Source organism: Cebus imitator, unplaced genomic scaffold, assembly GCF_001604975.1.
Source record: "Cebus imitator isolate Cc_AM_T3 unplaced genomic scaffold, Cebus_imitator-1.0 Scaffold449, whole genome shotgun sequence".
Taxonomy (NCBI): Eukaryota; Metazoa; Chordata; class Mammalia; order Primates; family Cebidae; genus Cebus; species Cebus imitator.
The window spans coordinates 2,015,572-2,025,179 of NW_016107764.1; the positions used below are offsets into that span (position 1 = coordinate 2,015,572).

The window sequence follows — 9,608 nt, forward strand, 5'->3', positions numbered from 1 at the left end:
CCCCAGCTGGCTCCCGGCGCTGCAGGGCCGGCGTCAGGAAGAGAGCTCCGCGGCCCCGGCCTCCCACGCAGCGCCGCTCCCGGCGCCCCGGCGCTCTGCAAGCGCGGGCGGGATCCGGGCCCGCGTGGACGCGGAAGCCACGCTCGGGCGCGGCCCACGAGGGGCGGGGCGGGGCCTCCTCTTGGCTCCCTGCCCCGCCCCCACGCGGCCACCGAGGCTTGCGGTCCTCCCGAGTCCCAGAGCGCCCCGGAAGTGCGCGCCGGTCGGGCGGAGTGGGGCGGGGCCGGGCACTTCCGGCCGGCGCGCGGCGGCTTCCTCCCGCTCGGAAGGTGAGTGGGCGCGGGCGGCGGCGGCGGCGGTGGCGGCTCCGGGCGCCCGGAACCAGCCCAGTCCGAGCTCGCGCACCGTTCTCCGCGGTGCAGCCCCGCCCAGCCGGGCAGTGCCGCCCTTGCAGCCGCCGCTTGCCGTGACCTTGGCCTCGGGCCGGTCCCGGGGAGCGGGGTGGGCTTCTGAGGGTGGTCGCGGGGCAGCAGCGGACCCCCCCAGCCCACTGGCCGTGGCGGTCGCGGGTGTCCGTTCTCAGAGCGCCTTTCCCAGGCACCCGGTGAAGGCAGCTGTCGTCGTCCCCATTCTGCAGATGGGAAACTGAGGCCCGGAGGTCCCGCCACTCGGGAGCGTGGAGCAGCCGGACCCCAGCGCAGCACTGCCGGGCAGACGCGCTCTGCGCCGAGCTCCCGGCGATCGGGCCCGCTCCCCCGCGGCTGGGAACCGAGGGGCGGAGATGCTTCCCCCGGGCCGCTGGCAGGAGTGCCCCCTCCCCCTTCAGCCTGGAGCTCAGAGTTGTGCGTCCGTGGTGGTAAAGGGGCGTCTACCCTGTGACGGCCGCCTCCGCCCAGTCCTGGGGGCCCAGCCAGGGTCGGGGTGATCTAGCAGGCCCTTTTACCAGATGTCCCCAAAAGTTGGCTAAGTAACTTGAGATGTGACTTCAGGGTGGAGGACCTGCGCCCAGAGTCACGCCTGCAGCCCCACCCTGTGTCCACTTCCCCCGGCGGCCCGACCCTTCCCACCATTAGGGGATGGAGGCTGGCCCAGTGGCCGGGCACTGGGGTGGCGGCCGTGTGGGAACTGCCTCTCCCACTTCCTCCAGGCAGGCACTGTCTGCTGTCCTTAGATCTGAGTCTCCGTTAACTTTTGTCCGTTCTTCCCGTTCCTTTCTTCACTCCCTGCCCCAGATAAGGAGTTCCTACTCTAGCACCGTGTGAAAGAAAAGTCACTTCTCACACTGGACTCAAGCCATTTTTGCAAACCAAACTAAGAAGTATCTTGGAGCCCTGAGTGAGTCTCCCAGGGCTGTGGCAGGGCTGGGCGAGAGGTACCAGCCTGCAGCCTCTGAGGACTCTGTTAGTGTCTGAGGAAGAGGGTTCCCCTGTCTGGAAATGCCTCTCCTCTGCTGTTCAGGAAAAGCCTTGCTAAGATTTTCTCCAAAACACTCATGCGCCAGCAGGCATATTTCGGTTTTCAGCCCTCCCACAGGCCAGAGCAACTGAGGTTTTTCTGGAAGACGCCATCTGCCTTTCTCTGGGGGAGGGGTGACGCCATGGGTTGGAAGGAGATGCCAGAGCCTATGCTGGGACAGGAGCTTTGCTTCAGCAGGTCTGCTGTGCTGCCCAGGCAGTGGCCACTTCCTACGAGTTCCTTCCAAAGCTGTTTTTTCTTTCTTTTGAGACCGAGTTTACTCTTATCGCCCAGGCTGGAGTACAACGGCAGGATCTCAGCCCACTACACCCTCCACCTGGGCTCAAGTGGCTCTCCTTCCTCAGCCTCCCAAGTAGCTGGGATTACAGGCACCTGCAACTGTGCCTGGCTAATTTTTGTATTTTTAGTAGAGATCGGGTTTTACCATTTAGCCAGGCTGGTCTTGAACTCCAGACTTTGTGATCCACCTGCCTCGGCCTCCCTAAGTGCTGGGATTTCAGGTGTGAGCCACTGCGCCCAGGCACTCAAAGAGTTATTCCTTACTGGATAAACGTGCCGAGTCCCCAGACTGCCAGGAACACCAGGCCTGTGTGTGCCTGTGGGTTCACCCTCCGTCCTTGCTCCTCCTGGAGTGGAGGAGCCTCCGTCTCCCCTGGGAGCTGGCATGCTGCCTCCTCCTGCACTGCCCCACATTCTCTCCACCCCTCATCTGCCATGCTTTTCATTTTCCCCAGGTCCCAGGTGTGACACCTTCAGCAGGTCTCAGGGAAGATGGCAGCCCCAGGGGACATTCCAGAGTCCCCCTCTGTCCCATCCCCTGTCAGTCTTTCATCACCAGGGACACCGGGAACCCAGCACCACGAGCCTCGACTTCTCCTCCGTGGGCATCAACATGGTACTCACCCGCCTGCCGTGTGCCCTCCGCCCTGCATCCCCTGTCCACATCTCTTGCCCCGTCTCCTTCTGACCTGCCACTCTGGCTGGCTAAGAGGTGCCTCCAGACAGACACCTGTGTAGCTCTTTGAGCAGCTGAGGCTCCCACACCCTCAGGCTGGGGCTGGGCACGGATCGGATCGGATCGGGTTGGGTTGGGGCTGGGGCTCTGGCTTCCTAGGCATGGCTCCCCCCATTCTGTTTGTTTCCTGAGTTGGGGTATAGGAGGGAAAGTGACCTCAAAATCTGGGTCCAGCATGTCCGGGAGCTCTCTCCCGTCGGAGTCTTTGTCATGCAGAAATGGAGCGGCCATAGTCTCTGCCAAGCTGGTTTGGGTGTGATCACCGCTGGCCTTGCTCCACCCCCAATGGGGTGGCCTCATGGTCACATGGCAGGCTCTGGAAGTTGAGGTGTGGGGGAGTCCCAGCCCTGTGGTACCCGGGCTTTGTTCCCTGTCAGAGGTCAGCGACCCTGAGACTCCATCTCTGCTGTGTGTCCCACAGGAGGCCTGGCCTACAGCCCCATGGCCCAACCCAGCACCTGAGCTGCTGACAGCAGGGGCAAGGCCCCACATAGGTCAGGCCTGGAGAGCCGGTGCCTGGCCCAGGAACAGGGGCAGCCTGGCACAAGGCTCTCCCTCTTGGGGAGTTGGGGTCCTGGTGGCTGAAGGGACCGCTGAGGCTTGTGGAGAGCAGCTGCGCTGCATGGGGCCCTCAGGTGGGCACTCAGATAGGGACAGAGAGGACAGGGGGCTCCCCCGAGGAGCCAGGACCAGGGTGAGTTGGAGGAACAGGGAGCCAGCTGGCTTGGGATCCACTCCCCCAAGGAGCAGAAGCCTGCAGGCATGCCGTCTCTGCTGCTGTGTCCTGAGCAGCTCCCCTGGGACTGCGAGGAGGCCGGGAAGAGGCACCCACGGGCTGCCTGTCCTGGCCAGGGGCTACCTGGAAGGATCCCAGGCCACCACAGCACACGCTGTGCCAGGCCGTGGCTGGGCCCCCACCCATGCCCCCAAGGACTGTGCTCCTCATCCCTCGCTCAGTCAGAATCTCAGGGCCGCACTTGGCATCTCATGTCACCTGTAGACAGCTGAGGGGAGTCTTCCAGTCCTGTTACCAGTGGGGACATGGAAGCCCAGAGGCTGGCAGAATTCACTCTGCATCCATCTGACTCAGGCCACGCCCTGGCAACCCCCCTGGGTCAGGCGAGATGTGGCTCCTCTAGGGGGCCCATCTGAGTGAGGACAGCCCAGCAGATCATCTTGGGGCAGTACAGGACACAGGCTGAGGGGGACTGCAGTCCGGGTTCTGCAGGATAAGAAGCTGATGCCCAGGCGGAGGCTGGGCCTAGGGCTCGTGGAGGGGCTGGGGCCAGGCCCCCTGAGCATGCAGGGCTGCACTACCCCCGGCCCTGTCTCCACCAGCCATGGGCAGCCTGGCCCAGAAAACTAGGCATGGGTCGCCACCTCCACAGGCCTGGAAGCCTCCTGGGCACTGGAGCCACTGCCCAGTGCCCTGAAACCCCCAGGGTTCTGCCTCGAAGGAGGGAGTGGGGGCTGCACCCACAGCTTCCACCCTCCCCTGCTGTGCCGGAAACAGGACACAGGTGTGGCTGCTTCCCCGCAGGAGGAGATTGTGACAGAGGCACAGTGGGGCCTGGGAAGGCTGGCAGGTAACCAGAGCAGATGAGGGGTGACCCCCGTGTAGAGAGAACGGGGCCAGGCCTCGGCGATGGGCGGCTCCTGTCCCAACTTCCAAGCAGTCAGTGAAGGCAGGAGCTGCCTCTGGGAGTTTCCAGCTTCCTCTGCTCTCTGGGAATGCCCGGGGCCACAGATTCGTGAGCCAGGGATACCTTGGTGTTTCTGGAACTTGCCCAGGGCCACTCCACCAGTTAGGGGCCAAGCCAGAACTTGGAGCCGCAGCCTCCCGATGGCCAGGCGAAGTCTGCAGTGGCCAGACCAAGGTTCCCTGGGGCCGCCCAGGCACACGTCACCTCAGCAGCCTCTGGCTGCACTGCTGGGCACCAGGCCGTGAGGTGTCGGGGAGCAGGGCAGGTCCCAAGGAGGAGCCATTTGTCAGCGGGGAGGGTAGTGAAGGGCATGGGGAGTCGAAGGGTGAGCTTCTCTGCAGTGCCTCCTGCCGTCATGAAGCTGGGGTCCCACAGCTTGAGGCCATGGCCTAGCCCAAGTCTCACAGCAGCGAGACCAGGCAGCTGGGAATGGGCCACAGTTCCTCATCTCCCAGGACCTCTGTGGTCCCCGTGGAGACACAGATCAGGAGCTGGGCTTGGGGACAGAGGATCCCAGCACAGCTCCTAGGGACTGTGTTGTGCCCAAGGCCACGCCTACCAGAGCCAGCGCTGCCTGAGCGAGTTCTGGAAGGTTTGCCTAGGAGTCCTGCAGGTGGAAGGGCAGTCTGTGGGCAGGAGGACGTGATGGAGGGGAGCTTGTAGCCCTGTGGGGGTTACTGAGTGCACAGCCTGGCAGGGAGGAGCCCATGGGCAGGGCAGGGTCACCCCGAGACAGACACAGCATCTTTCCACATGGAGTGCTTAGCCCTGGCACCAGAGAGCTGGACTCTAGGTACTCACTGACCACCCCCAGCTATGTGAGCGCCTAGCTTGCTCCTCTAATTCACCCTGGTCCGGGCCCAGGCACACGGCACTCACTGTGCCATCTCATATACAAAGAAAAGCCTTTGCAGCCGGGAAAGCAGCCGCCTCCTGCCTGTCCCTGGACATGCACAGCCACCTCACTTCCACATGGAAGACCAGCCCCAGCAGGTGGGCAGTCCTGGTGCTGCTTCAGTTCAGGCCACACTGTCCCTGTGTCCCAGCACAACAGTGGGAGGGCACTGGTCAGGTGAGGGGTCAGTGAAAGCAAGGCGAGATACTTCACACAGAGCCAACAGGGTGGGGAGCAGGGTCCGGCTGTGCACCTTGTGGAGACCTGGCACGGCCCCAGCACAGCTAGCAGGTGGCAGGTGACAGCTCTGCAGAAACGGCCCGAATGTGGGCAGGTGTCAGGAGCCAGGGTTAGGCAGTGGAGTGACGGTGATCCATACTGTGTGCGTTCTGCCCCGACCCTAGGCCAGCCCCCATCCTCCTCTAGAGAAGGGTCTAGGAAGTGCTTTGACCTGCCTGAACATGGCAGGTTCCCAGGGAGCTGAGCTTCATCCTTAGCTCATTCTGAAGCAGGGTGGAGACAGTGCACACCGGCTGGCATCGTCTGTCTCCAGGCACCCTGCAGGCGGCAACAGCTTTGATGTCCTATCTTGGCGATGTCACTGGCCCTCTTAAAGTGATGGCCCGGGGAACATTCTACCTGTCAGTGCCAAGGCATGGCCCCAGGAACAAAGCTGGAATGGCAGGTCGCTTTCTCAGAGTCCTGCCAGGTACCCTCCAGTGGCATCCCAGCCCAGGTCAGAGGTGGCAAGGCTGTCTCAGGTGGTGCCCTCCCCACCTCCCACCCCCCACAGGAGCACGGTGCTGGAGTCTGCCCTGCATTGGCCATCTGTGGAACAAGCCAGCTAGCTCCCCTGGCTGCCAGGGAAGGGTGACATGGTGGCCACGAGCTGGGGATGATGGTCACAGCCCAGAGAGCCCAGTGCCCCGGGCCTGTCCCCACACTGGGGAGCGTATCTGAAAGGCCCAAAGGTGGTTTTGGACCCCCCATATCCTGCTTCAGGACAGCCAAGCAGTTCTGGACCCTCGGCTCAAGGAAGAAAGGTGGCGCAGCCGCCCCCACCTGCTGAACATTCCAGCCCTTCCTGGCTCTGGAGTGGTGCAACCCATGTTGGGTCTCACCTCACTCCTCAGCCTGGGCTCAGAGGGTCACCCCACAGCAGCCAGGCTGGAGAGGCCCGTGAAAGGCTCACAGCCAGGCACTGTGTTGTGAACCAGAAGGGGACGGGAGCCTCTGCCCACACCAGCCCTGTGTCCTTCTGTGCCCATCTCTGCATTGCCATTGCTGGGGGCACCCGGACTCCGCCTGGTGGGGCAGAGCCACCCTCCCTGCTGTGGGCAGAGGGCAGATGAGGCACCAGGGTAGCACAGCACTGAGGAGACAGGTGAGACCCCAAACAGGCCTGGGCCCTGTGGCGTCTGAAGAGCTGCCCACTGGCCTCAGGCAGCGGAGCCATGTCTTACAGGTGGTGCCCGCGCCCCTCCCTCCTGTGTCTGTGCCCTCTGAGTGTTAAGGCTGTGCCCCCCTGCCACCTGCAAGTCTTGGCTGTGAGGAGGGTCTTGGTCCTGGGTGCCCAAGCCTGGTGTGCCTGGGGGAAAGGGGTTCGTGGATGGGCCCACCCTATTCCTCAGTGTCCACCTGAGGAATCGGGCCAGTGCAGCGGGCCCGCCGGAAACAGCTGCCTGCACTGGGGCTGGGTGCTCGGCAGGGACAGCGGGGAGACCCGGAGGGACAGAGAAGTGGCCTGGGGCTGAGGCGGGGAGGCTCTGTGAGGCACCAGTGTGGGAGTCCGCAGGGCCAGCCCTCTGAGAGGCCGCTCCAGAGCAGCATTGTGCAGTGGTGGGATGGGGAGGGCAGGCCACAGCCTGCCAAGGTGACAAAGCCGCCCTGGGCTGCAGGAGAACTGCTTTGAAGCTGCCCCAGGTTTTGGCTCTGCTTACTGGGCTGAAGGGGAATGAGCTCCCAATGCTGGGCCCTGGAGGAGGCGGCTCTTGAGCCGAGCTGGGAAGGAAGGTAAAAGGCATTCATGGTCAAAGAAGCCTGAGAGTGGGCGCAGGCGGGGCTGACCTGCTGCTGGGGGGACCAGGAGGTGTGCTGTGTCCGTGCCACAGCCCAGGAGCAAGTGGCGGTCAGAAGAGTGGGGGCAGTGGTCCAGAGGGTGGAGGTGAGCCCAGCCTCCCTGCCCCCCAGGCTCCAGCCCTGAGGTGCTCTCCCAGCCATCTGACCTGGATCTCCAAGACATAGAGGAAGTGGAGATGGGCAGAGACACCTTCTGGCCCGGTAAGTCAGCAGAACTGGGTTAACCAGGTTACTGAGGGACCACAGTCTGCACATGGCACCCCCAGTGCTGGCACCACTCCCTGCCTGGGGCCCTTTCCCTTCCCTTCCCTGGCACCAGCTCACCTCTGTTCCCAGGCCCCCTCCCCCACTCTAAAGCCAGTCCAGTCACTGAAGTTTCCCAAGGTGGTGACTGCAGCCCATGGCCACCTGCCCCAGTGGCCTCAGGTGGACACAGGCAGGAACTCCTCCCTCCCCTCCACATGCTTCAGGCTGGGGCCTCTGGCTCAGGGCACCACTGTCCCCCTAGATCCACCAGACAGTTATTTGGGTTCCCTCCTACTTCATCCCCCAGATGGCCTCACCTCAGCCTGGCTGGAGCTGTCAGTCCAGGTCCTCCGCACCTCCCCCATGAGAAGCCCTCTGGGTTCCCCCAGGTGATGTTAGTGCTGTGGCTGGATTTAACACATCTGGGCGGCCCTGGGGTGGGGAGCAGGTGTCTGAGATCAGGTCCCTGGAAGGAGAACCTGGGCCAGAGAATTGCCTGGGAAGCTCCTGGGGTGGGTATGGGAGCTGGGTGGCAGGGCACTTGCCATCGAGGCCTGGGCAGCCCTGTGAGGAGCTGTGCCCATACGGACCACAGCCTCAGTGAGGGCTTTGGGCGGCCTCTGGAGCCCCCCAGGTTCTGGGTCCTCACCAGCACTCAGTGCTCCCTCCTAGCTGAGAGGGCGACCCCACCCACGGTCTGTTGCCACTGTGGCTCTCGTGCACTTGCACAGCCACCAAGTGACTGTGGGTGGTCCCAGCAGCCGTGAGTAACACTGCAACAACCCCCGCCCCCATGTCTATGACAGCCCTCCTGCGCACGGCGTTCTGAGCCCCTGCCTGCTTGTCTCCCATCCACTGGGGGCCCGGCCCCTCCCTGTCCCCTCTGAGCCCCCTGCCCAGCTCTGCTCACCCCGTTCCCGTCCCTCCGTGCCACGGTGGGGGCACGCTGGTACTATTCGCCTCTGCTGTTTCTCATTTCAGACTCCGAGCCAGAGCCGGCCCCACGCTGTCCCGGCCCGCGGGCCCCTGACTCGGGGACGGGCGGAGCGCTGCGCAGCCTCCTGAGGAGCCTTCCCCGCAGGGCCCGGTGCGGCGCAGGCCTCGAGCCCGAGTCCAGCGCGGAGCGGCCGGCGGGCCAGACCCCCGGGGCCGTCCCCTGCCCCCAGCCGCGGGGCGCCTGGCGCGTGACGCTCGTGCCACAGGCAGCAGCCGGGCCCGAGGACACACCGGAGCGGGCCGCCGAGCTGGGAGTCACCTTCGGCCGGAGCCGGCAGGGCGGCGCGCGGGGGGCCAAGCCGCACAGGTGCGACGCCTGCGGCAAGAGCTTCAAGTACAACTCGCTGCTGCTGAAGCACCAGCGCATCCACACGGGCGAGAAGCCCTACGCCTGCCACGAGTGCGGCAAGCGCTTCCGCGGCTGGTCCGGCTTCATCCAGCACCACCGCATCCACACGGGCGAGAAGCCCTACGAGTGCGGCCAGTGCGGCCGCGCCTTCAGCCACAGCTCGCACTTCACGCAGCACCTGCGCATCCACAACGGCGAGAAGCCCTACAAGTGCGGGGAGTGCGGCCAGGCCTTCAGCCAGAGCTCCAACCTGGTGCGCCACCAGCGGCTGCACACGGGCGAGAAGCCCTACGCCTGCAGCCAGTGCGGCAAGGCCTTCATCTGGAGTTCCGTGCTCATCGAGCACCAGCGCATCCACACGGGCGAGAAGCCCTACGAGTGTGCCGACTGCGGCAAGGCCTTCCGCGGCCGCTCGCACTTCTTCCGGCACCTGCGGACCCACACCGGCGAAAAGCCCTTCGCGTGCGGCGCCTGCGGCAAGGCCTTCGGCCAGAGCTCGCAGCTCATCCAGCACCAGCGGGTGCACTACCGCGAGTAGCCGGGCGGGGGCTCGGGGCAAGGTCTCCTGCCTCCCCGCCTCCTCCGTGGGCACTGCCCAGCACCGCATGCCGCGTGTCCAGAATAAATTCTTTTTGATTGTTGGAAGTGGGAGCCGGCACCTGCCTGGGCGAGGCCTTGGGGCAGCTTCCCATCCCCGAGGACCCGCTGCAGGATTCGGGTGATAGGGCTGCTCCACCAACCTGCCACAAAGGGCCACGGGTCCCTGGGGCCTGGCGGGCGGCCCAAGGATCCTAGGGGAGGGTCTGAGGCCTGGAGGTGTCCTGACTTCCCAGAGACCAGTAGTCTGGC

The 9,608-nt window shown here is 64.6% G+C and overlaps 1 protein-coding gene across 7 annotated transcripts; it reads left to right on the forward strand.

The window, feature by feature from the left end:
- Positions 1-243: 243 nt before the first annotated feature.
- On the forward strand, positions 244-9,404 carry GLI4 (GLI family zinc finger 4). 7 transcript variants are annotated; one of them, XM_017511501.2, is made up of 6 exons: positions 244-329; positions 638-842; positions 2,211-2,371; positions 2,913-3,126; positions 7,271-7,369; positions 8,396-9,404. In XM_017511501.2, exons 2-6 carry the CDS (start codon positions 782-784, stop codon positions 9,295-9,297), a joined length of 1,437 nt encoding a protein of 478 aa, XP_017366990.1. In that variant the 5' UTR covers positions 244-329; positions 638-781; the 3' UTR covers positions 9,298-9,404. The 7 variants fall into 7 exon arrangements, with proteins under 7 accessions (XP_017366990.1, XP_037588344.1, XP_037588346.1 ...); XM_037732416.1 differs by lacking the exon at positions 2,913-3,126; XM_037732415.1 differs by lacking the exon at positions 244-329 and having other exon boundaries at positions 342-842.
- Positions 9,405-9,608: the final 204 nt, after the last annotated feature.

Bases quoted from the DNA above. Each gene is read 5' to 3' on its own strand.
- GLI4 (XM_017511501.2), top strand. From the start codon at position 782: ATGCTTCCCCCGGGCCGCTGGCAGGAGTGCCCCCTCCCCCTTCAGCCT. The intron at 2,372-2,912 runs GTACTCACCCGC...TGTGTCCCACAG, and splicing joins CCTCCGTGGGCATCAACATG to GAGGCCTGGCCTACAGCCCC. The intron at 3,127-7,270 runs GTGGGCACTCAG...CCCAGCCTCCCT, and splicing joins GCGCTGCATGGGGCCCTCAG to GCCCCCCAGGCTCCAGCCCT.